General features: G+C 36.1%; 2 protein-coding genes across 2 annotated transcripts; both read left to right on the plus strand.

Annotated features, from left to right (window-relative positions):
- Nucleotides 1-10,995: 10,995 nt before the first annotated feature.
- LOC107615095 (uncharacterized) lies at nt 10,996-12,218 on the plus strand. The gene is made up of 4 exons (XM_016317209.1): nt 10,996-11,259; nt 11,328-11,839; nt 11,936-11,972; nt 12,081-12,218. Exons 1-4 carry the CDS (start codon nt 10,996-10,998, stop codon nt 12,216-12,218), a joined length of 951 nt encoding a protein of 316 aa, XP_016172695.1.
- A 4,808-nt stretch (nt 12,219-17,026) lies between these two features.
- Nucleotides 17,027-25,784, plus strand: LACS8 (AMP-dependent synthetase and ligase family protein). Its single transcript, XM_016319697.3, has 12 exons — nt 17,027-17,369; nt 18,719-19,306; nt 19,415-19,495; nt 19,617-19,880; nt 21,703-21,834; nt 21,907-22,080; nt 23,154-23,383; nt 23,585-23,702; nt 23,890-24,021; nt 24,126-24,260; nt 24,378-24,584; nt 25,255-25,784. Exons 2-12 carry the CDS (start codon nt 18,770-18,772, stop codon nt 25,417-25,419), a joined length of 2,175 nt encoding a protein of 724 aa, XP_016175183.1. The 5' UTR covers nt 17,027-17,369; nt 18,719-18,769; the 3' UTR covers nt 25,420-25,784.
- Nucleotides 25,785-27,592: the final 1,808 nt, after the last annotated feature.

Here is a 27,592-nt window from a genome sequence, read left to right on the forward strand (position 1 = left end):
TGTTCTCAACAGATTCATTAGACAAATCAACCTTAAAATATTCAAATATACATGTAAGAAACATGCCATAAGGAAGATTAGCCTTTTTTGTGCTTCTTACTGCTTCCCACATATGACGTGTCATAATATAAGCAAAGGAAATTGGAGTGGAAGTAATAAGAGCAAAGAGGATGATAGAATCAGAAACTGTTACTCTATGATGAGAACCACTTTGAGGAGTGATGATATGAGTGATGATACGGTGTAACAGAGAGTTCTCTGGGCCGAGGGATTTGTGAGTTGGGATTAATCCATCAAGCCCTGAGAGGTTGGCACAGATGTGTTGCATGACAGTTTGTTGAGTAACTCCCACTTGATCATCCCATTTATCAACCATATAAACCTTTGGTCCCTCATCTTCATACCCAAGAGCAGCACCAATGGTTTGAGGGGTAAGGGTTATGTAAACACGCTTGACGTAAGAGTGGATTGACCCACCAATCAAACGCATGTTTGCATAAAATTCCCGGACCAGCCCCGGGTAAACCAATTTCTAAATGTGAGTCAGAGGAGTCCATTTCAGAGCATCAAACAGAGACGAAAAGTTTATTCCTTTGGTGGCAAGATTTGGAAGGTTCACCAAGTAAGAGGGGCAGAGATGGCGCTGCAGAAGAACGTCTTTGTGAAATTCATAGAATGCACATGAGTGGAAGCGAGAAGGATCAAAATGTGAATGAGTTTTGTGGAATTTGTTTTTGAACTCTAGAGATTCCAGATTGGGGGGTTCGCTTGTGTCATGCAGAGCAAAGGTTTTCTGTTTCTTTTGAGAGCTTTTTGCATGAGGGGTAGATCTTTTTGGTGGTGATGGAGGTGGAGTAGTATGTGATTCTTCTTCATCTTCTTCAACACTTGGTTGCTTGTTCTTCCCTGTCTTGCCTCTCCCTGAGGTTTTCTGAGCAATAACCTTTCGGCGCATGGTTTCGGTTTTCTTGGAGGGAGGTGACTGAGTAGAGGATGAGGTAGAATGGAGATGGATATGTGTATGGGTTGGAGGTGATGAGAAAGGTGGGTTTTTTGGAATGGGGGTTCGGCTACTTCGCCTAACAGCGGTTTTCTTTTTCATGGTGGATGAATGATGGGTTGAATATGAAGGGGTGAGGGCCGAATGAGAGGAGGATGGAAGGAGGTTAGAGGTGCAATAAATGAGGATTGGAGAGAGATGATGGGAGGTTAATGACCATAATGGCGCGGTTATTATCCAAATGGGAGTTTCAAAAAGTGATAAAGAGGGAGTTTTTCCTTGAATCAAGGGATTTAGTTGGAAGGAAAAGATATGATTTGACAACATGTATCTTCCAACTAGATTTGAAAAGACAATCTAAGAGATTTTGTGATTTTATTTTTCAAGAAAGGAATAACTAACTAAACTGCCATGGTGGGGTCAGAATTTATAAGGTGGGGCCCAGGAGAATTTAAATCTGTGTTGCCTCCCCCTTGAACAAAGCTCCTCTATCAAGCTTGCGTTTTTATCTCGTCCAAACCTACGAGACAAAACTGAACAGAGTTAAAAATTCACAAATTTTCAATGAAACTTAAATCAAACATTCCCAAACTTTTTCTCAAGGTACAAAATCTGTCTTCACAGAGTGGTTTTGTAAAAATATCAGCAATTTGGTCTTCAGATTTTACAAATTGAATATCAATAGTTCCCTTTTGCACATGTTCTCTAATGAAATGATATTTGATTTCAATGTGCTTTGTTCTTGAGTGCAGAACAGGATTTTTTGAGATGTTTATAGCACTCATATTGTCACAAAATAAGGGTATACTATTGATTTTTAATTTGTAATCTTCTAATTGTGTTTTTAACCAAATTAGTTGAGTGCAACATGCAGATGCGGAAATGTATTCTGCTTCAGCTGTGGATAAAGCCACTGTGGCTTGTTTCTTGCTTGACCACATATTGAGTGAGCTTCCAAGGAAGCAACACATGCCGGACGTGCTTCTTCTATCCACTCTATCTCCCGCATAATCTGCATCACAAAACCCTACTGCACAAAATTCATCAGATTTAGGATACCACAAGCCATAATCACAAGTTCCCTTAATGTATCTAATGATGCGTTTAACAGCCGTAAGATGGGATTCTTTTGGGTGAGATTGAAATCTTGAACATACACCCACACTTTGAACAATATCCGGTCTAGAGGAGGTAAGGTACATGAGTGAACCTATCATTCCTCTATACCTTGTTTCATCCACATCTTGACCATCATCATCCTTTTCAAGTTTTGTGTTGGGATGCATTGGTGTACTCATTGCTTTGGAATTTTCTAGGCCAAACTTTTTGATAAGTTCTTTTGCATACTTTCCTTGGTAAATAAAAGTACCACTAGGAGTTTGTTTAATTTGGAGGCCAAGAAAGAAGGTAAGCTCTCCCATTAAACTCATTTCAAACTCACTAGTCATGAGTTTTCCAAACTCTTCACACAAGGAAATGTTGGCCGATCCAAATACAATGTCATCAACATAAACTTGAACAAGAAGTATGTCATCATTAGATGCTTTGATAAATAAAGTAGTGTCGGTGGTACCCCTTTGAAATTGATTTTCCAACAAGAAGGCACTAAGCCTTTCATACCAAGCTCTTGGAGCTTGTCTAAGACCATAAAGAGCCTTAGTTAATTTGAAAACATGATTTGGAAACTCCTTTTGTTCAAAACCGGGGGGTTGTGCCACATACACTTCTCTATCAATAAAGCCATTAAGGAAAGCACACTTAACATCCATTTGAAACATTTTGAAACCTTTATGGGCGGCATAGGCAAGAAGCAATCTAATTGCTTCCATTCTAGCTACCGGAGCAAAAGACTCATCAAAATCTATACCCTCTTCTTGATCGTAACCTTGGGCCACTAATCTAGCCTTGTTACGAACAACTTGTCCATCCTCACCAAGTTTATTTTTAAATACCCACTTAGTACCGGTAACTTTCTTACCATCCGGATGAGGTACTAGTGTCCAAACCTCATTCTTGTCAAATTGAGCAAGCTCTTCTTGCATTGCTTTAACCCATGATGGATCCTCAAGAGCTTGTTTGACATTGTTGGGCTCTATTTGTGACAAGAGAGCAAGATTGCTAGGTTCGGCTTGCCTTTTGGTGGATGATCTTGTTGTTACACCATGAGAGGGATCACCAATGATGAAATCATGAGGATAACCCCTCATAGATTTCCATTCTCTAGGCTTTCGGATGGGTGTAGTACTTTGATGATCTTCTGGTGGTCTCACTGTTTCAGTTGCTCGTGTCTGTTCAGGAGACAAAATGGAAATGTCTCCTCCAATCTGACGAGACAAAACAGGGCTGACAGATTCTTCACTTTGAACAGATTTGGGGTTTTCTTTACTTGTTCCAGCCTCTTCACAATCTGAATCAATATCCTTCACAATACTGGGAATTAAGTTAGAATCACAAAAAGTAACATGTATGGATTCCTCTATTGTCCTATGCTCCTTGAGATAAACTCTATAGGCCTTGCTTGTGGTGGAATATCCAACAAACATTCCTTCATAGGATTTTGGATCAAACTTTCCAAGGTTTTCTTTATTATTAAGCACAAAACATTTGCATCCAAAAACATGAAAATACTTAAGATTTGGAGGGGTTCCTTTCCATAGCTCATAAGGTGTTTTCTTTAACCCTTTTCTAATGATTGTTCTATTCAAAATATAACATGCTGTGTTCACAGCTTCAGCCCATAAGAATTTAGGAATTTCACTTTCACATAACATAGCCCTAGTCATTTCTTGAAGGCTTCTATTCCTTCTTTCAACCACCCCATTTTGTTGGGGGGTTCTAGGACATGAGAAATTATGAGAAATACCTAAGTCATCACAGAATTTTTTAAAATCTTGATTTTCAAATTCTCTTCCATGATCACTTCTTAAATGGGCAATTTTTAAATCCTTTTCATTTTGAATTTTCTTACAAAGGGTGGAAAGAGCATGAAAGGCATCATTCTTATGAGCAAGGAAAAGTACCCAACCAAATCTAGAGTAATCATCTACCACCACAAGACCATAATGTTTACCTCCTAAACTTTGAGTTCTAGTAGGACCAAAAAGATCAATATGTAACATTTCCAATGGCCGTTTGGTTGAGATTCCATCTTTTGATTTAAAAGAGGATTTTACTTGTTTGCCTAATTGATAAGCGTCACAAGTAAGATCCTTATCAAACTTGATGTTTGGGATCCCTCTAACCAAATTTCTTTTAACTAGCTTAGAAATTTGATACATGCTAGCATGTCCCAACTTTCTATGCCAAAGCCATTTTTCAGATTCAAAAGATGTGAAGCATGTTACATTTTGTTCCTTTAAATCCTCAAGAGTTAATCCATACACATTGTTGCATCTTTTAGCTTCAAGAAGAACATTCCCAGTTTTTTCACACACAACTAAACAAACAGATTTCTTAAAAATAACTTCAAAACCCAAATCACAAAGTTGACTAACACTAAGCAAATTATGTTTCAAGCCATGTACAAGGAGAACATCATTTATACAAGAAGAAAAGTTTTTACCAACTTTCCCAACAGCCACAATTTTTCCTTTTGCATCATCACCGAAAGTGACAAGTCCTCCATCATAGTCATCAAGCTTTATGAAGAAGGTTGCCTTTCCGGTCATATGCCTAGAGCATCCGCTGTCCATATACCACACATTTTCCTTCCTTTTGGATGCTAGGCACACCTACAAAACAATGCTTAAGTAACCTTAGGTATCCAAATCATTTTGGATCCTTTTACGTTAAACCATCTTCTATGTCCTAAGCCATTGTAATCAAAAACAATTTTATAAACTTTGTCACCAACCATTCTTTCACCGAAAAAGCATTGAATGGGAAAGTGTCCATTCCGATTGCATAGTCTACAAAACCTTGGAGTTGCCTTTTTGTTAAAGTAGGTGGGATCTTGAAATCTTGTGTCATTAGAAGATGAAGCAATATTTTCAAAATGTGAATTTTCAGATTTATGAAATCCCAACCCAGCCTTATCATAAAGAGGTTTTTGACTAGCCAAGATGTGATTTAAACTTTCAGAACTTTGTGTAAATTTGGCCAAGTCTTCCTCAAGTCTTTTAACCTTTTTAAGCAACTCTTCATTTTGTTTAAAACAGTCCACATATGCAAGAACACAATGGTTACTTTCACAGCTCCTAACTTGGGCTCTTAACTGCTTATTTTCTTCAACAAGATCACAAGCAGTTTCGGCCTCTCTCACTTTTTCTTTTAGAAAACTGTTTTCGGCCTTAAGAATGGTAATTTGCTGTTCAAGTTCTTGATTTTCCAGCAGAAAATATCTTATTTTTTCAGAAAGGTGGTCTATCATAAGATGGAGATCTTCAGTGTTAGGGTTATGAAAGACTACCTGATCTATGTGGTCTGCCATGAGACATGTTTGTGACTTGGTCTCGGTTTCTTCATCATCATCATCATCAGAGTCATTCTCCAAGTCTTCCCATGTGGCCATCAATCCTTTCTTCTTTCCTCTTTTCGGCTTTTCCTCCTTTTTCAGCTTGGGACAATCAGATTTGAAATGCCCCATTTCCTTGCAATTATAGCAAGTTACCTTGCTAAGGTCTTTCTTTATTTTCCTTGTGCTGCTGCCTTTGCCTCTGAGCTTAGCCATTTTCCTGAATTTTTTTGCAAATAAAACAAACTCATTTTCAGAAGAGTTATCACTGGATTCATCATCCAGAGGGTTAGTCACAGAAGAAAATGCAATTCCTTTCTTTTTTGTATCTTTTTTTAAATAGGTATTTTCAAAAGCAAGAAGATTTCCTCTCAAATCATCAAGAGTCATAGAGTCTAAGCTACTGCTCTCAGAAATAATTAAGGCTTTAGTTTCCCACTCTTTTGTGAGACATCTCAACACTCTTCTCACTAGCACAGAATCAGAATGTGTAATTCCCAGAGCATCTAAGCCAACAATGATAGCATTGAACCGTTCGAACAGTTCATCAATGGACTCTCCTTCCTTCATTGCAAACATTTCATATTCTCTATTTAGCATATCTGTCCGAGTCTTCTTGACAATGGTGGTTCCTTCATGGGTGATTTGCAATTTGTCCCAGATTTCCTTTGCCGTTGTGCATCTTGATACCCGTCGGTACTCCTCAAAGCTGATAGCACAATTGAGCAGATTTATTGCCTTGGCATTTAACTCCACCTTCTTCCTATCTTCCTCGGTCCATCTTGCTTCTGGTTTGAGAGAAACAACTCCTTCTGCACTTGTGGTAGTTGGATATTGAGGCCCTTCGAGAATAATCTTCCAAAGTCTGTAATCCACTGCTTGTACGAATATTTTCATCCTCTCCTTCCAATAGGTATAATTTTTCCCATTGAAAAGAGGGGGTCTGTTGCTTGATTGTCCTTCAGTTAGATTATAAGACACCACATTTGCGCCACTGTTTTCTGCCATGAGGATCTTTACTCCAAGCTGCAAAGCTTGATCTCTTTGAGACCAAGCTCTGATACCAATTGATGGTTTCAGTGGCTAAGAGAAGGGGGGGTTGAATCTTAGCCCCTTTTTTGCTTGCTAACACTTGCTGGATTCAGAGGAGACTTTTCTGTTTTTAGCTCGTCCCTAGCCACGAGACATTTTCATTTTGTCTCGTCACTTGGCACGAGACATTTTTGTTTTTGCTCCTGTGCAGTAGAAAACAAAAATGGAGTAGGAGAGGAAGAAAATTACACCAAGATATATCCTGGTTCGGCTGCTAAGTGCAGTGCAGCCTACATCCAGTCTCCATCACAACAATGATGGAATTTCACTATAATCGAACAGATTACAACTTGTAAAGTGCTAACCCAACTTACAAGGGGATTCCCACAGAATCATGAAACACAACATAGATGAACAAAGGAACTCTAAGACATCTATGGCTTTTTCTTTTAATTTTGCACTCTCTGCCTTTTTCCGCTCTATGGCTTTTTCATTACAAACCTCACTGTTTGCCTTTTACCATGAGACTCAAGACATGACAAAATTAAACAGAAAAATACAAAACAGAATACATTGAAGGAGAAGAGAAAACTGTTAGCTCAGGTAGCTCTGAGAACACTGTGCCTTGCACTCTCAATTTTTCTCCTTGCTTCAAACAGTGGCTGTCCACCCTTAATATAGAAGAGGGGAGCCTCCACTTATTGAAGCCAAAACTGAACCAACTTCTTCTTCCTTCAACAAAACTGGTTCGGCCACATAGAGAGAGAAGAGATAACCATGCAATAACCAACATGCAATTACCTCTAGTCCTTTCTTGATCATCACCCTTCATCAATCCGAGCTCTCCATCCTTGGCTTGCTCTCCAAGATGAAATTCTGGCCCTTGATGCTTCATGATGATGATGACTTCATCTGCTTCAATCTCTGCCTTCAACCATCACTTCGCCACTCTAGCTACTTCCTGTGGTGGTTGAGCAGAATCGAAGACAAGCCATGCTTCAAGAATCTCTTCCAGCTGGCCGAATCTTCTTCTTCCATTTTGAGCATGAAAGACTCAAGATAACCTCACCAAATCTAACCACATTTGGTGAATATCTTAGCCACAGCTCATTTTTATTTTAGTATGTTTTCTTGCCATCATTGTGATGGTCTTTAGGCTTGCTTTCTCTTCATCTCGGTAGCTTACTTTTGCTTCCATGGCTGCCAATATTTCCTGAGTAATGACCGAAGAGAGAAAGAGTTGTGAGAGAGAAGAAAGAGAATATGGACATTAACTAAAGTGGTTTGATAAAGCAAAGTAAATGTTTACTTCCCTTTACTGAGTAACGTGTAGCCTCAATAATGTCCATCAAATCAAAGTCACTCATGTTCTCTCTCATAGTTCCCATGCAACACATTGCAATTAAATGAATTTTGGAATCCATCTAATGTTTGAATCTTTGGATCCGTTGAAAGCAATTTTGCTTTCTTCCTTCTTTGGTTTCGGATCATGTATGAGGAACTCTTATAAAATATGGGCTTGGTTGCAATAATAAATAAGTTTCTTGACCCATTGATAACATTTGCTTTCTTGATAAAATTTGGAGCATGCATAAAACAAATGGAAAGCATGTAACCCATTTGGGCTTAGAGTAATCAAAATCATTTGGGCCCAAGTAACATTAAATCAGCCACTTTCATTATTTATTATCAAAACCAAGGCTGAATGCAAATTGGGCTAGCATGATAAGTTTGTTTTCGGCCCATGATAAAACCTGCAGCAAAATTATAACATCAATGTATTGAATAAAAATTCAGATCAGTTAATTTTGCAATTAATTAATTTTAATAATGTTTAGTCATCACAAATATTAATTTAGAGTTTTCCAAACTCATCAATATATATATTTGAAAATTGTTTCTTAAGTTCCTTTTGATTTATTTGTTAAAAATGTTTGGATGTATTGAGATTACATTCATTTGAATGAATCTAGATTCACACTAAATAGATTGAATGTATTTATCAAACTTTAACAGCGACAAAAATACAAATGAACCGAAATTCAGACACAAATGAACCGAAATTTATTCTAATAAACACCTAAACTGTTTACCACAACACAATTACAGAAACTAATTTGAAAAACCAAAAAGTAACTATTCAATAAAATATAACACAAATCAGAAATTAATCCTCATTTTCAGTAAAGGAAACACATTATATGAGTAAAACTCAAATGAACTAAATTCCAACTTAATTTGTCTTGAAAGTCATCCCAACCTTTGGGATAAATTATTCATCGACAACACACCTAGACTGTAAATGAACCGAAATATGATTATAAGTTTATAATAACGCCATTGTCTAATAACAAATGAACCGAAAATTGTGCATTCTACCTTTGGGACAAATTGTTCATCGATAACGCACCAATGAACCAAAATATGATTATAGCAACACCATTGTCTAATAACAAATGAATCGGAAATTGTGCATTCTATAAATTCAGAAACTCCTACATTCTATCCAAATTCAAATTCATAAACAACACAGATTTCAGCAAAGAAAAATGAAATTATTCGTTATCACTTTATTTAATTGCATTAAATTCCATTCCATTATAATATTCCATTCAATTTGTCTTGAAAGTCATCCCAACCTTTGGAACAAATTGTTCATCGACAACACACCTGGACTGCAAATAAACTGACATATGATTATAACACACCATTATGTAATAACAAATGAACAAAAAATTGTGCATTTTATAAATTCAAAAACTCCTGCATTCTATCCAAATTCAAATTCATAAACAACACTGATTTTAGCAAAGAAGAATAAAATTATTCATTATCACTTTATTCAATTACATTAGATTCCATTACATTCTGTTCAATTCAAAATTGTTGAAGAATGAAATTAGATAAAATTAAAAACGATCCAAACCTCGTCCACTTAATTCGATTCAGAAGAATAATCCAAATCGCCCTCATTCAACTGATTTGAACTTGAATAATTCATTATTTTAGAACACGCAAAAACAAAACGATTTTAATTATACTATTCGATTAAAAAAAAAACAAACGCATATCGAAAATCTGAAGAGAAAAAGAGAATAAAATCCAAGGAGAACACAAGAAAATCGAAGAAAAAAACGAAAATCTGAAGAGAAAGAGATGATAATCAAACGAAAACATAGAGAAATCAGAAAAAAATGGAACGTTTACGTTGAAGAAGAACAAATAAGGGGAGGTTTACATTAAAAGTCTGTTATAAGTAGCGCGTAATTTTAAATCACTTGGTTGGACTTGGTTAGTGAAATCACTTAGATGCAGCACATTTTTGTTATAAAAAAAGTTTGGTTATTCTATGATAAAAGCTTTAATTATTATATTAGTTGATTAATAAATATAGTTAAAATTTATTTATATAAATCATTAGATTGTAATATCTGTATAAAAAAATTTCAAGCGATTAAAAGATATATAAATCATATAATGAATTGTCTTAGGAATTATATTAAGTTAAATTGTAAATATTTTTGTACAACAATTTAGGCAAATATGGTATAATTGTCTAATTGAGTATCTTACTTAAAAAAATTAAAAAATGATAGTAGTTGGTATGCTAATAACTTAATATAAAGAATTTAGATATGAATTCATCGTAATTGTTGTGTATGTCAATAATTTGAATATCGCTGAAATTTCTGAAAGTCTAAAATGATCTCACAATCACAAAAGTACAAATGTCTTGAAAGAAAAGAAAAATTTGAGATGAAAGGCATTGAAAAATTACATTTTATCTCAATTTATACATGGACAATAGTTGTTAGATTTTTTTTTGTGTGAAAGAAAAATATTCTTTAAAGAAAATGAAGATGTCTTTGGTCTTAAAATATAAGAACTGTTTTTATTTTCTGTTTTTATTTTTATTATTTTTAGAATTTTGTGCGAAAAGAGAAAACAAGAAGTGAAAATAAAAAATAGAAAATAGAATTTTATTATTGTTATTTTTACAAAATTTAAAAAATAGAAAACATTGAAAATAAAAATTCAATCCAAATGCATCTTAATATTTTGGCATCATAAGAGAACTAATATATCTTGCTAATAATACACAACCCAATATATCATTGTTATAAATTTATTAGCTTACTATAATTTCTCTCCTACTAGAATACATGATTTTTTATTTTAATAAATAAAATAAATGTAATATTTACGAAAATAAATATTTTTTTAGAGAATTTATCGATTTAAATTTTCTTGCCGTATCTCGTTTACACTGTAAACGAGATGATTTTTCACGTATCTCGTTTACAGTGTAAACGAGATACGGAAAGTAAGGCTGGCACATGTATATATATATATATAAGACAAATATTCAGCATCTATAAAAAGATATGTAACCATTGGTATTCTTCACACACATCTATATCCTTTTTCTATCTTCTCTTTGTCTCAAAAACAAAGCTGAATGACCAGTAACAATCCATTCGTAATTGTACTTCTTTGTCTGAATTATCGTATGAGAAATGGCGACAACGGGGTGACATTTGAGTGTCAGGATCCGATATTATTTCACACTCAGCGTGTGGAGACGTTATCGGATTTGAAGAGTTTGATATTGAGCAAGGTTGGTGGGACACAAGCGAGGAAAATCAGAAGGGTGTCGTATAGGTTGCTGGCACCCATGGGAAATGGAGTCTTTCGGTTTCGACTATTCCGACTGCACGGGGACGAGCATGTGCGACTAATGTTCGACATTCATAGGAGGATCATGTGTGAACAGGTAATGGAGCTGTCCGCTGAGGTGGGTCACGGTGGTAGTGGGGTTCTGCACACGAAACCTATGTGCAGGACGACCGACCTCTTGCACCACCGCCCATTCATGTCGCGATTCCGGAGCATGAGGCAAAGGAGGGTAAGGAGGAGTCGGATGCGGATTATGTGGCAGACAGTGGAGACAGAGAGTCTTCCGATGGTGGAGATGAAGATGAGTTTGTGCCGGAGACACCTGCAGGGGCTGTGCCGCGCCATGTGCTGCCTCCACCTCACCCGATTTCGGCGCTATCGGTTGTGCCAAGTCACTATCACAGTCTAGATCTGGATGCCATGCATGAGAGGATCCCAATTTCTGACACCTGTGGAGTGGATTACAACCTAGACGGTGGTGTGGAGTTTCGGGTCGGACACAGGTTCAGAAGCCGAGAGGCGGTGCTTCAAGGTGTGAAGAACTACAGTATTCGCAGGAGTGCTGAGTACCGGGTGATCGAGTCCGACCGGTTAAAGTACCATGTGCAGTGCTGTCAAGCCGACAGTGGGTGTCAATGGAGCCTCCGTGTGGCCCTTTGTCAGAATCTCGGATACTGGTAATTTCAACTTTAATTGTGAATTTGAGTAGTTTTGTATGATATGTTATTTTGGTTATAGATGTTGTGTAAGAATAAATTTTTTGTTGTGATTAGGGAGGTTCGGATGTTTGGTGGACCACACAGTTGTCTGGTACCCACCATGTCTCAAGACCATCGTCAGTTAGATAGCAGTCTCATCTGCAGAGTCATATTGCCCTTGATTTAGTCCAACTCGTCTGTGAGTATCCTGGTGTTGCAGGGTGCGGTCCAGGCAAGCTATCACTTCAAACCGTCATACAGAAAGGTGTGGATGGCAAAGCAGAAGGCAATTGAACGGATCTACGGTGATTGGAAAGAGTCGTACAACAAGGTGCCGAAACTGCTTCAGACACTGTAGAGCTGTTTCTCCAGCACCATATGTGACATACGCGTTAAACCGTACTACGAAGGACACCTCATGGTGCCATCTATCGTACCACTCCTTCACCTTGAGCGGCCACCATACATCCTCACCTCGACCAATAGTAGTCAGGTACCTGTCAATGAAGATGGTGTGTTAAATACCTCCTTTAAGTCATAATAACTGAAATCTTTTAACAGATAAGTAAGTAGAAATATAGCATCAATCTCACCTATCAAGATTTATCGGAGTCCCTGGTACCTGCTACTCTCCAATGAACTGCTGTTTCACCCGATCTACATGGTGAAATCGGACGATATTGAAGCACAATAGGGGAACGGCTGACAACCATGTCCCCCACTCCTCCTCCTCACGAAACCAGGGCGGACACAAAGCCTGCAGGGCAGGGTCATCGTAGACTTTCCATGCAAACTGAAGAAAGAAAGTTTTCAACATAACACAAATACAATTATTATACGAAATCTCTCGAATTATCCATATAACAAGCATACGATATCTATCTAATTATCCAAAATAAAAACATATGTATTTTACAACTAACCTCGTCGAAACGTAGCCGGTCGAGGGAAACCCTCCAACGCAGGACCCTGGCCTCATGCTGATCCCTACTCTGTTGCGGCAATCTAACCAACCTAACACATCGAAGGAGAGCATAAAGGGCTCGTTAAGTAACATAACAAAAGATTTAACAACATTATTTAACTCAAATACATACAAAGACATTTCTCACCTCGTAGCCAACGGATACTGGTAGACGCCTCTATCTGGTGGACACCACTGGGGGAATCTCTGATAAATCCAAGACATCAACAACGGAGTGCAGCCATTGATATCCGTGACGTCCCGCTGAGCCGCCAAAGAAAGGGATTGATACATCCAGACCAGCACAGCCGAGCCCCAGAAAAACGCTCTACACTCCGCAAAGTCCTAAAGCAACGGTAGCCAACGAAGGTGCACCAGATTTGTTGGACTTGTCGGTTATCAGATACCCTCCGATCAGTAACATGATATAACACCTAGCGTACTGTCGGAAGGACTCGGGATCCTCTGTCTGGGGCATCTGGTGGACACGATCCCGTAGCCACACAAGCTTCAGCGTGAACGACTCCTTCCTCTATGCCACCTCCTGTGCTGCCACGGGAGGCCTGACACCGAGGAGCTGCTCCACCAATGCCTACGTCTCTGTATGGTACCACCTACCAAAGTCACGGAGGCACCCCTGACGGAGATACCGTGTGCGCGTAGGCCTAGGTGGTACGCCACATCCTACAGGGTGATAGTGACCTCACCCCACGGGAGATGAAACATGTGCGTCTCTGGACGCCATCGCTCCACCAGTGCTGAAATCAAGGAATTGTCAAAAATAAAATTCCTGAGGGGCACGGTGTCGCCGAATCCGGCCTCAACCAGATACGGGACGATGGCGTCCGGTGGAGGTAAAGTATGGCTCACTCGCCGAGGCAGTAGGAGGCGAGGCCTCTAAATAATGACAACCAAAAATAATATTTAAATTATATAAAATCAATTATAACTTATAAATTATTTTTTAACATTTTAAAAAATTAATTTTACTTTTGATAATATTTATCTCTCAAAAGTCTCAAGATTAATTATTTTTATTATTACTTTTATTACAAATTAAATAATATAATACAACAAAATAAAATCTTAAATTTCTAATAAAATAAAAATATCAAAATTTATTAATGTAAACAGTGTTATACTATAATGGCATTAAATTTATAAATACTAACAACATAGCACATGAATAACAGAGTTCCAAACTAATAATATTTATGTCATACCAACCTAGCACAAGCGGATAGAGTTCTAAATTAAGCCTACAGACCTAACTCCTAACTCATATACCAACGTTCCAGATCTTCATGACTAGCCTAACAATGGCAACATCATTAAATTTAACAACCATGACGAAACTAACCTCGAAGTCGGCCGCTCCGGCGTAATGTGTCGTCTCGTTCAGCCTGTTTATGTCCACGTCATTCTCCACTTGGCGCGCCATCACCGTTTGGGTCAAATGTATAGTCAAAAAGGGTTAAAAGAGGGGAGAAAGATGTTGACAAAGTCAAATTGGAGCCCGCAAGTCAGCTGTAAACAACTATATAGAGGCGTACACAGGTCATATATCGTTTACAGTGTAAATAAGATGACAATGCGTATATTTCGTTTACACTGTAAACGAGATATACACGTGTCACGCTGATGTGTCATATCTCGTTTACACTGTAAACGAGATATGGCAAGAAAATTTAAATCGGTAAATTCTCTAAAAAATATTTATTTTCGTAATTATTATATTTATTTTATTTATTAAAACAAAAAATCCCTAGAATACATTGTAATAAAATCAAGGAAGTTTTTCATTATCTTCCTAAAAAAGTTGATATAGAATTATTTCACTTGTATGAATCCCAGTAACAAATAGTTATGCAAATGCAATACATTTTTTTGATTCCCGTAAATGGGAATTGATGTTCAACAACTTATGCAAATGCAATACATTTTTTTGATTCCCGTAAATGGGAATTGATGTTCAACAAATTACTCAAGTGATAATTTGATAGATTTATTAACAAAATTACTTCTGATATCTTTTGTTAAAAATTTGTTACATAAAATTAGACGTAGACTTTGATATCTTAAATATTATTATTAGGAGGGATTAATCAACTATAATGTCTCCAAATTTTATTATCAACAAAAATATTCTTAAATAATTTTAAAATATGTCAAAACTACTTAAGATAGACATGGCATGTAAACGTTTGAGTGATGTGGCAAACAAAGTAACTTATGTGGCAAACGGAACAATGATGTAGCCCATACTCTCTTCTCCTATCTCTTCCCAAATTCCTCTCGCCCTCCTCCTTCTCTTCTCACATACCCTCTAACTTACCATCCGCAACATTTTTGTCAGTCGTGACAGAGTCGTTGGCGAACTAGCACTTCTTCTTCTTCTTTCATTTTCCCACACTTACTTTTCTTCTCTCAAATCCTAACCACTAACACGACCATCAACACTCTTATCCTCACCTTATAGAACCTTCTTCTTAACCAAAAGTAATCAATTTCTCATATCCCAAGTCATCATATTTCGTTAGAGTGTTTGCATAGAATACTCGGAGGAAAGGAAGAGGACGACAATGACGTTGGGGCTGCAAAAAAAAAAAAAAAAGAACCAACGCTACTATCTCAATTATAGAACTCTATTCCCAAATTAAACATAACCTGATTTGAAATTACTTTTCTCTCAACTTCCATCCCTCCACTTTCGTGGCGCCATAGCCACCGTCGCTGCCAGAGCTTCGTCTTCTTCTCTTCCTAATGCCAGAAGCTATTGTACAACGGCCAACAACCACCACAACACAATAACCATCAACAAAAAGTGAAAAACACATAAAAAGAAGAAGAGAAGATTCGAGAATAAAGAAGAGAGAAGATGTAATGGAGGATGCATGACTCAACGACGATGACACCAGCAAAGATGACTGTGACTTCTTGCCTTGCATCTCACTCTTCCCAGTGGCCTCCCTCCGGCGAGCCCTCTCTCCCTTGGAATCCAATAGTGGAAGTAGTCCAATCGACACCAGCAATGAACGAGGCTTGACAACGACAGGAACAACCTAACCCCTCCTTCCTCTCCTCCATCACATCTTCTTCACCTGAAGCGTCTCTCTCTCTCTCTCTCTCTCTCTCTCTCTCTCTCTCTCTCTCTCTCTCTCTCTCTCTCTCTCTCTCTCTCTCTCTCTCTCTCTCTCTCTCTCTGACGGCGGTCCTTAGCCTTTCCGACATCGCATCTTCCTCCTCCTTTTTTTTCTTTCTCTTCATTCCGTTCTCAACCACTTTTTCCTTTCTGTTCGTTCATCTTCTCTCTGTTTCAGTGTATGTTTTGTGTGAATTAGGATTTGTGAAAGAGAGAGTGTTAGTTAGGAGAGAGATGTCCAAAATTTTCCACGTAACTATCCTGTTTGTCACATTATTCATTTTTGTTAACGAAAAAACTCTTTCTTTATGGATGAACAATTTTGGCATGTTTTTAAATTAATTAAGAGTATTTTTATCGATAATAAAAATTTGGGTTATTTTTGTGAATGCAGGAATATTTCAAAAGCGTTTTTAGTGATTAACCCTAGAATGTACTTTTCGTTTTTAGTTAGGCATGAGACACTAAGACAGAGATATAAAAATACAAAATCGTATTTGATAAATGAGATATAGATAAATATATTATATCTAAAAATATTAAATTAATATATTTTGTATCCATTACGACAAAAATATGCAAATTTTTATGAAATTTAATGCAACAAAAAATTTGGCTTAAATTTGGTCAAGTTTGGTCTACTACCAAATCAATAACCAAATTCTAAATTGTTTAGCTTTGTAATTAAATATTAAATACTAAAAATGAGAGTTTAAAGTCATAAATACTATACAACTACCCACCAAATACCACATAAATATGTGTGGTTTTTATGTAGAGAAAGTTTAAAAACCCAATTTCTAGTTATTTTATATTAACCAATTTTAATAATTAGTATTTATAATTTAAGATATAAAATAAAAAAAATTATAATTTAGAGTCTAAAAATTAAAATAAATAAAAATAATTAAAAAAATTAATTACTTAACCTTACTCTTTTGAATAATATTCTACATTATAATATAAATATATATTATTATAGAATATATATCATAAATCCTTTATTTTTCCGGAAAAAACCCTTTATTCATAGAAAACATAGTACTTACACTCGTACACTGAAACTAAAACAGTAAAACTGGAGTTGCACTTGTGTGAAAATGACAAGGTGATTGATTACGTGTAACTAGGGACACCCGTCCCCTTAGTGTGGATTCCTCTACACACGAAACAGAATAAAGAAATCAACATTTGATTATTCGAACATCTTCTTTTCCATTTGTCCACTGCCCACTTTCTTCTCTTCTCTTCTCTTCATTTCGTTTCTTTTCCGTTACCCCCACCACCGCCGAACCTCGTGAATCGATCAACCACCGCTGGACTCAGAAATCTCAATCGCCGGCGAGATTCCCTGGCCATTGCACAGAAGGCTGACGTTGCAAGTCTGCCATTCTGTTGTTCAGGTACTTCTTGTCCACGTCATCGCCACTCGCGAGTTCTGTCAGTTCCATTGTTGATATAGTCAAATCGTCCATAGTGCTTTGTATTCTATACCAAAATTAATTCCGTGATTTTGTTACTGAGGCGTTGAGTTCTGCTTTGATATTTTTTCATTGGGAAAAGTTTCACCTCACGGGAAGAAGGGTCGATTTATTTCATTTGGGGGAAAATGCCTTAGGTCTTGTTGTAGCTAATGCTGAAGTTACATGAACCTTGCTTTCTGTATTTTATGGGTGAATCGTTGATTTTGATCAGATTACTTTTTTATTATTTTATTTTATTTTATTTTTATCTGATTGAACTTATCCTGCTAAAAGGGTTTACTGCCTTGACCTTAATTTTTACTGCGATGAATTGAGAGACATGTATATTTTTTGTTTAATTCTTGTTCTATTTAACTTAGATCCCTTGTTATCTATATGCCTTATTTTATGTGTAGTGGTTTGTGCCTATTATCTTTGAGCGGATTTAGTTCTCAATATCGCTTGAAACTGCTGTTTATTTTGTTTTAATCTCAAAGTTGCGGTGAGATATAAGTTATATAACTGATATCCGATTTCAAAATGGATTTTGAAACCTGAAATTCGTTTAATGGTTTCCACATTCCTCAAAACTTGTAATATTTTTTGTGAAGCATGATGAAAAGTGAATAAAACTTCAAATTCTTCTAAATAAGGAAAAAAATTGCAGCGCAAGTCTTACAGGAGATTCAGTCATCTCTCAATATTCTGTATTATATTCCCCGCTGCACCTTAATTAATCCGACCTATATGTAGCTCTTTTCATAGACCGATATGGATTCCCTAATCTAGAACTCTAGCTTTTGTGGGTAAAAGGAAGTTATGACTACACTTAACAGAAAATCAAGTCACCAATTTTCTGAAATTTGATTGCGTTAATTCCTAATCTACATTTACAAAATATGTTTCCTTTTGGGAATCGGGTTTTAGTTAGAAACTTAATTTTTTTTATCTTCCCATCCTATGATATTTGTGTGCATCCGGTTTCTAGTTTCTATTATTTGAATTTCTTGACAGCTTTAACATAAAGAATTTGGCAGACTGGTTATGCTGTTGTAATTGTAAGTGTTTCAGTTATTGAAGTTGAAGAATTTCATACATGTAACGAGAGCATGTTTTGTCCTTATTCCGTACATAAACTTCATATCATGTTCTTTTTATTTATCTATTTATTGATTCATTTATATTTGAATGCTATATTCTGTTTTATACTCTTGCCGAAATGGATTCCTTTTCCGCCAATCCTTCTGCATTTTTCTCACTTCATGTTGAATTTCTTTTACTGCTTTTAGGTAAGTTTGTGTGCTGCTTAAGAAGGACCCGTAAATCATCAAAAATAATAAATGGCCAACCAAAATGCTATGCCCTCCTGGTTAAAAAGTCTTAATATCAACAATATATATTTCATGAAAGATCATGGAGAATATGGAGTTGTAGCTGCTATAGTCATAGGCATCCTAGTTCCTATCTTGTTTTCAACTCTTTTCTTGGGAAAGAGAAGAGGAAAGGTACGAGGTGTTCCAGTAAAGGTTGGTGGTGAGGCAGGTTACGCAGTGCGTAATGCTCAGGAAAAGGAGTTGGTTGAAGTTCCTTGGAAAGGAGCTACAACCATGGCTCATCTATTTGAACAATCTTGTAAGAAATATACCAACAATCAATGTCTAGGAACAAGAAAGCTAATCGGAAAGGATTTTGTTACATCTAGTGATGGCCGGAAGTTTGAGAAAGTACACTTAGGAGAGTATGAATGGGAAACATATGGACAGGTTTTTGCTCGTGTGTGCAACTTTGCATCTGGTATCCTTAGATTTGGCCATAATATAGATAGCCGTGTTGCAATTTTCGCTGATACTCGATCTGAGTGGCTCATTTCCCTTCAGGTAAGTTTGCTTTATCAGCTTCATTTCTGTGTGTTATTTCATTTGTAGCCTTGAGGATAAATAATGGTTTTGTTCATAAATTTTTAACAGAAGTCATGCTGATTGCAGGGTTGCTTCCGACAGAGTATAACAGTTGTTACTATTTATGCTACTTTAGGGGAGGATGCCCTAATTCACTCACTAAATGAGGTAGGAAAAGTTATCTCTTGCATAGTTATACAGTGTGTAGTTAGATTATAGTAGTCATAAGAAAAGTATATGATCTAATAATATAAGTGGTATGGCATGTCCTTGCTTGGAATATCCACAGACCCAAGTTTCAACCCTGATATGCGACTCAAAGAAGTTGAAGATGTTGGATGCAATAAGTTCTAAGCTACCATCTATTCAGAACATTATTTACTTTGAAGATGAAGACAAAGATGCTTCCTCGGGAAGTTTGGGCAACTGGAAAACTGCATCTTTTAGTGAAGTTGAGAAACTTGGGAAAGAAAGTCCCGTTGAACCGAGCTTTCCTTCCAAGGATGCTATTGCTGTTGTGATGTATACAAGTGGTAGTACAGGGCTGCCAAAGGTTGGTTTCTTCTTCAAGTTTTCTTGCATGTTATTATTCCTTTTTGTGTGTATGTGTGTGTGCATATCATATGTAAAATCTTATATTTCTCTTTCTAGTTTTCTGTGGGTGTGCTAAATGTTATTATATTTGCAGAATGATGCTTAATAAATGTATCAACTCTCAAAAACCATGTTCTTGTTAAAGCATGTAGTCTAGAGACCTTGGTATTCTGACTGGGGTCTTGCTATGACTTATTATATGCTGGTTTAGGTGGTAAATATGCACAAGATCTGTACCATGGGGTAAAACTCTATTGTTAAAACTGGTATCAGTGAAGAAATAAAAAATATGCTCTGTATATTGACTGGGGAAAAAGCCACTGAATTTACACAAGAAATGAAGAAAAACTCTGTATATCATCACTCTCTTTGGTTTTATCAGAGTGATATCAGCTTAGGTAGAGAAGAACAGAAACAAAAATGCAAGAAAATGTGTAAACAATTAAGGGAGCTAAGCAATCCCACTTTCTAGTGTCACCGAAATGAAGCCTACCCCTCTTTGACCTTCACTCCCTGCTGAGTCAGTAAGCTAGTTTGGCCGTTCTTTGACCTTAACATTCATGTACCTTCTACTTTTTAACATTATTAATTTGTATCGTTCAGCTGAATCATTTCTTGTAGATTGGTATGATACTAAGATCCCAAGGTGAAATACAGTCCAAATGGACTAACAAGTATGGTATAGAAAATAAAAAATGCTTCAAACAAACATACTCCTGGGTGGTAGAAGGGCCTTTCACCTTCCTAGGCCTGCTTTATGTAATATACATTCCCTCATTCATATACCAATCTAGCTAGTAACGGGGAAGAATCACTTTTTAAATACAACACCAAGCATCCCTGCATCTGTGGTACTTTATTTAGCCTGTTGTCAATCAGAAGCCTCATCTTGTCTCCTTAGCCCTCTCTGTGCCACTGACAGTCTGCCTCTGATACCATTGTTGAGTAAGTAAGGAAAGTGGGAAAATCACATTTTGAAAGCTAGCTGCAAAGGGAGAAGAACCATCCTCCTTAAATACAATATTAAGCATCCCATACTGCTACTGATGTGGTACTTTGGACATTTTATAATACCAAAGTCCGTAACTGTTTCCTACCCAAACCGCAAATTCTTTTGCACATTTTCTCTTGTATGCCATGTCAACAAAACTAGCCCCCCTCCCCCCCCCCCCCCCCCTTCCTTCTCCCCACTTTCTTGCTCCATTAGACCCATCTAGTTCCTCTGCTCATACTGATAACTACTATCAAACTTGGGATCAATACTTCCACCTCCCTCCCTAAAATATCTCCTTGTCCTCAAGGTGTGGAGTGAAAAGCCAATGTTTTTGCTGAAAAGATTTCCTCCTAGGTGACAAACCATGAAACTTGGGAGGAAAAAATTCTTATAGTGTAGCTATGTTGACGTTGGTTCCATTGCTTAAAGAGTGCACTTTCTTCCTAAGGAGATATTTCCTGTTCTTGAGTCAGTTAATTTTTGACAATTCTCTGGCAAACAACAGCTTGATCACATATATCTTGATCGTAAACTTTCTTTTCCTCCAAGCATGTGCCAGCACTAGAAATGGGATTTACCTTATATAATCCATTTTAGCCTGTGCAGCTGTGACACCACGTCCATTGCTTCATCTACCTGATTCCTCTTGCATATCATAATATCAATCTCTGGGTCTCCAGTAGAACATTTGTTGTATATTAACATTGTTGAGCCAATATGATCTCCATATGCTCAATATATCTTCCACCGTAATCTGATGATGTGCTAATTATTTGCACTTGTGTAGGGTGTTATGATTACTCATGGTAACATCGTAGCCACTACAGCGGCTGTTATCACGGTGATTCCAAATCTGGGTACCAAGGATGTATATTTAGCCTATTTGCCCCTTGCACATGTTTTTGAAATGGCTGCAGAGGTAATATCTTCTTAACCTTATAGTTGTCTCAATAATTGATGTTGTTAACCCTAAGTTAAAGTGATTGTCCAGTCTGTTATGCTGGCTACCGGGATTGCAATTGGTTATGGCTCTCCTTTGACTCTCACAGACACATCTAATAAAATCAAGAAAGGAACCAAGGGAGATGTTAGTGTATTGAAGCCCACTCTTCTGACAGCTGTACCAGCTATTCTTGATCGTATTCGAGAAGGAGTTGTTTCAAAGGTTTGAACTAAACTCATTCTGGTAGATCTTTTGCTTGTAAATTTACAATTTTTTAAACAATTTACTCCTCCCTCTGTATTCTATTTGTCTTTACTGCACAAAATCCCCCTATTATTTTTTCTTTATTAGCAACTCCAAATGAATTTGATTTTCACATTTTTTTTTGTTCAATATAAAAGGCTAAACAACAATAGAAATTGATTTTGGCCACTGAACGATGAGATAGTGATTCGTTTGATGATTATTTAAGGCTAGTCAATATTTCGCACTCAGTTGTGATGTTATTTGTTTCTTTGTTAACATTTAATCATATTTCCCTTTTTTGATCATTTAAGGCTATAAACAACAACAGGAATTGAGTTTGACAAGATAATGGTGCGATTGGTGATTCTTATGCGAGTGAATATTTTGTACTTAGTGGTTATGTTATTTGGTTTCTTTGTTACAATTTAATAGTGCGAAAATCAAAGAGTTTTGGTAGGTTTTTCATAATAGAGGAGGAAATTGTACTAAAACTAAGTTTTTCAATAACTACACTTAATGTATGGTCTTCCTAATGATTTCTACCAACAACTTTTAGACCTCTGTCCATCATTTTTAATGTGAATATCTTCCTTTAGTTTATCTTTTATTTTCTGGTTTATATTGTTCTCACATAAGCAAACTATTAAACAAGTTTAAACTCTGTCCACAAACAACGTTGTTGATAATGTTATTTATCTTGACCGTCTCATCTGTCATCACTATTACACTGGCTTTGGCTCCTAACTAGAACTTCGCTGTTCAATATTCACCAATATATAATTATATAGCATTACAGTTTTACTATTAGTATTATAAGTAGAGGTTAGAATTCCTCTCGTATAACAAATCACATAAGAGTAATATATTCTCTCTCTCATTTGTTGAGTTATTCTTTAATCTATTATTTTTCTTGTTAATCATGGATTTTAACAGCTGTCAGTAATTGCATTAACTCTGATTTTCTCTATCCACCCATGGATATTCAATGATTTAAACTACTAGGTAAATAGTTATTATTCTTCCTTACTCTTCTTTATATTGTAATTTAGGTTGAGGAAAAGGGGGGAATTGTGAAAAATCTTTTCCAGATAGCATACAATCGCCGACTGGCTGCAGTTAAGGGAAGCTGGCTAGGGGCTTGGGGAATAGAGAAATTGGTGTGGGATACCATTGTCTTTAAAAAAATTCGCCTTTTACTAGGAGGCCGTATACGATTTATGCTTTGTGGTGGAGCCCCTTTATCCGGAGATTCACAGCACTTTATCAATATCTGCATAGGGTGATGATTCCTTTCTTTGTACTATATACTTCATTCAACTAGTCATCTTTATACATGTGCTTCCATGTGTGTTCTACCATACATCTGTACCTTTAGGGGAATGTGGTTCTATTTTAATCTCTACCTTATCATTGAACATGTTATAGTCAACATGCTTATACTTTTTTCTGATTTATACTTGTATTTGTCGAAACACTACAGAGCTCCTATTGGGCAAGGATATGGGTTGACCGAAACATTTGCTGGGGCTGCCTTCTCTGAGTGGGATGATGACAGTGTGGGGCGTGTTGGTCCACCTCTTCCTTGTGCTTACATTAAGGTATGCTATCTATCCTGTCAATGAGAATTTTAGTGTTGAACAACCGACTTCTATTTGTAAATGTTGCTTTCTATTATGGTAATGTTGATTAATTATTATAGTGTCTTGCTGCAATAGAACTTCCTGCTATTGACAGCAAAGAGCTTTAAATGGGGAAATTTTAATCTGTATTAATTTGGTTGTATAGCTAGTTTCTTGGGAAGAAGGAGGGTACAAGACTTCAGACAAACCAATGCCACGAGGAGAGGTTGTAGTTGGTGGATTCAGTGTTACTGGTGGTTACTTTAAGAATCAAGAGAAAACTAATGAAGTGTACAAGGTATGTTCAATCATGCACATATGCATGTCATTTTCTCAATATTTCCTGCTTTGGATCTCCTACTGTTGCTTAAACTGCATTTCACAAATTTTAACTTCTAATAGGTTGATGAAAATGGCTTACGCTGGTTTTATACTGGCGACATTGGGCAATTCCATCCAGATGGTTGTCTTGAAATCATAGATAGGAAGAAGGATATCGTCAAACTTCAACATGGAGAATATCTCTCTCTTGGAAAGGTGACTTAAGCTAATGCTATACCTTAATTCTTCTGGATTCCAAAATTAAGTGCTGATACAAGTTTTACAGTATTTTGCTGGGTTTTAAAATTATATTCCACTTTCACTCAATTGCAGGTTGAAGCAGTGCTATCTACTTGTAATTATGTGGACAGTGTCATGGTTCATGCAGATCCCTTTCATAATTACTGTGTTGCTCTTATTGTTCCATCACGCAAGTCTCTGGAGAATTGGGCTCAGCAAGCTGGTACTGAATACAAAGATTTTCCTGAACTGTGTAGCAAAACTGAAAGTACCAATGAAGTCCTGCAGGCCATTAACAAGGTGAGCTAATAATTGATGACTGCTTGTTTTGCTGCTATAGGGAGTTGTCTAGATTAGCTGATTATCCATTTAATAGAGTGAAACTAAGATAGTTTGAGTTGACCATATCTATGCCAGCTTGGTTAACTGCCACAGCTGCCAGTAACTAACATAAGAATATGATTCTCTAAACTACCGCTAGACTCGCGTGTTGCAGAAGCTATATGCTCTGCATATAAATACATGAACATACACTATAACTCATTGGTTCAATAAATTTCAGAATCCAGAACTCACTTTGTCTCTCTTTCTCAAAACCCAAAAATATCCGTTCATAAGTTATGAATTATTGCTTGTTAGTAGTAGTTCCAGACAACTGTTAGATAGATGAAGTCTGCATTTGCCATGTCTCTCTCTCTCTGTCATGTCTTCTTGTTCTTTTTCTTTATCTTTTTTAGCTCAAGCATAAAAGAAATGAAAAATAAATAAAATATTAACCATTTAAATGTTCATTCATGCCTAAGTTGCCATAGCTTCATGTTGAGTTGACAAACTATTCCAGTGGTGTCGCCGTGTTTGTATTGTTTTGGTTGGCCTGTTGCTGCTGTGACAAGGCTTATCTTCTATTTATCTTTTCATTGCGTAAATCACTAAATCCCTTTCATTTTGTTTATTTATATTTATTTTGCAGGTTGCAAAAGCTGGAAAGCTGCAGAAATCTGAAATCCCAGCAAAGATAAAGTTGCTTCCAGATCCATGGACACCAGAATCTGGATTAGTCACTGCTGCTCTCAAGATAAAGAGAGAACAGCTGAAAGCTAAATTCAAAGATGATCTGAAGAAGCTGTATGAATGAAGCATATAGCATTTTTTGGGCATCAGTATCTTACCACGTTTCTTGACTGTCTTTTCACTGTATGTGATATCCAACTGTTCTGGCTTTACAACCCATAACACCTGGCTTGCTTCGAAAAATGAGCAATTTATGAGCAAGCATTTCATTGAACGGTTCGGTTGTGATTCCGATGACATTTTGTTTGATGTTTAGGCTCTCCCTTGTTCGAGTGAATGGAGGAGGAGGAACTATTTTGTGACGCCTTATAAAGGCTCTTATTATGGTACTATACCATTATGTTCATGTCAATAAGAATTATGGACGGCACTGTAACGTATGACCTGCAAGGCTGCAACTAATTTAAAATATCCACAATTCCTTGCACAGATTTGGTGTTAAAATAACATGTCCATCATCACAACTTTCTTGGCATAAAAAAGAACAGTCAGCTCGGATTTAAAGATTCAGAGGAAAAGTTATTATTTCTTGGCCCTTTAAAGGGATATATATTTCACTTATTTGTTTGCTTGCTATGTCCTTCTGTAAAGTTTAACCATGTCATTCTTTAATTCATTGACACCAAAAAAATCTTTACCCAGAATTTGTATTTCAAAAAAGTATTTCTATCATATAGTCCTCCAAAAGAAGTATAGATTTTGACATAGGATTTTCAACATTTGATTTCAGACTATTTAACATTGAGAAATGTTAGGGGATTATTAGAATTTATTGTTTTTGTCATAATTTAGTTTTCAACTCAATTAATTCTAACAATATACTTTATCCTATACTTTCAAGGGTTTGGCTAATATGTGTTCCAAAGGTACATGATAAATTTATTATTAGTAAAAAGTTTTTAATTTTTATTATTTAATAGATACAAAATAAATACATTGAAAACTTAAATTTTTTGTATTTTTAATAAAAATATACTCAATTTGAAATTTTAATATATGCTTTTAGAACGCAAGATAGATAAATTCTATTTTTAAATATTGATGGTTAACTGATGGCCAAAATGCCAAAATATAAATTTTAATAGTTTTTTAACATTTTTCTTTAACATCATAAAATGTTGAGTACAAAGTTTTTTTCTTGGCACATATATTGGAAATTAATCTATTTTTAACATTTATTTGTATAAAAAGCGATATCGTATAAAATTATCAATTATCTCACTAAATTTATCTTTATTTTAAGAATATATTACTTTTATGTACCAAGATAATAAGTCTAGCATTATTGAATTGCTATTGTTATTACTTTAAACGCAAGAAGAATCAATAATGTCCATTTAATCATTTCAAAATAGCCGCATAAAGAATTTTGATCTTAATATGATTCTTTTATGATGGATTTTTTACACATAAATATTTAAAGGGAAAAGTTCTACATCCATGTAAAAATTACATGGATGGTATCTATGTAACTTTCACTCCACGCCTCACACCCTCGCTTGTTTTACACGCGCCTCTTATAACCTAGATAACGAATCTTTATTTTGCGTTATCAACGTTTCTCAACGTAAACTTTTTCATAAAACGTAAACCTCTTTCGCGTTCTTCTTCATGTTATTCTTCAACCTAATTAAATTCGTTGTTCTCCTCTTTCGCGTTTTTCTTCTCTGCATTATGGATCTGGATTGATTCAACGCAATTATCTTCGTCGTTCATCTTCTTCTTCGTTTTCTTCTTCGATCTGCACTTTTGAATTGAAACAATGAATGAATCAACTTCAAATTAGTTAAATGAGTGCGATTTTGATGATTCTTCTCAAACGCATCAATTTGATGAGGTTTGGATTATTGAATTCTGAAACGAATTTAATAGAATGAAATTTCTAATTTTATTTGAAGTGAATTGAATGGACTGAGGTGATCTACATCTGAATTGAATTTAATTATATTGATAATATGTAACTGTGAGTAATTGTAAGTAACTCTGAGTAAATGTGAGTAACTTTTCGGTTCGGTTCGCAGATGGAGTCTAACAAAAATTAGACCAATATGTTCTGTTTTCTTCCCTAAGCACTATATAATTGTTTCACCGTAATTAAGATTTTGATTCACCATAACTAAGATTTCGGTTCACCATGAGTACTGTGTTCGGTTCATTCTGCATTATTCAAAACTCTTTTTTCTCACCTTCTACTGCTTCTTCACCAGAGAGAGAAGGAGGAAAAGACAAAAAAATAC

This window comes from Arachis ipaensis, chromosome B9 (assembly GCF_059453495.1).
Source record: "Arachis ipaensis isolate K30076 ecotype BB chromosome B9, ASM5945349v1, whole genome shotgun sequence".
Lineage (NCBI taxonomy): Eukaryota > Viridiplantae > Streptophyta > Magnoliopsida > Fabales > Fabaceae > Arachis > Arachis ipaensis.

Bases quoted from the DNA above. Each gene is read 5' to 3' on its own strand.
- LACS8 (XM_016319697.3), top strand. From the start codon at position 18,770: ATGGCCAACCAAAATGCTATGCCCTCCTGGTTAAAAAGTCTTAATATC. The intron at 19,881-21,702 runs GTTGGTTTCTTC...GCACTTGTGTAG, and splicing joins GTAGTACAGGGCTGCCAAAG to GGTGTTATGATTACTCATGG. The intron at 23,384-23,584 runs GTGATGATTCCT...GAAACACTACAG, and splicing joins TTTATCAATATCTGCATAGG to AGCTCCTATTGGGCAAGGAT.
- LOC107615095 (XM_016317209.1), top strand. From the start codon at position 10,996: ATGAGAAATGGCGACAACGGGGTGACATTTGAGTGTCAGGATCCGATA. The intron at 11,840-11,935 runs GTAATTTCAACT...TGTTGTGATTAG, and splicing joins TGTCAGAATCTCGGATACTG to GGAGGTTCGGATGTTTGGTG. The intron at 11,973-12,080 runs GTACCCACCATG...CTGGTGTTGCAG, and splicing joins GTGGACCACACAGTTGTCTG to GGTGCGGTCCAGGCAAGCTA.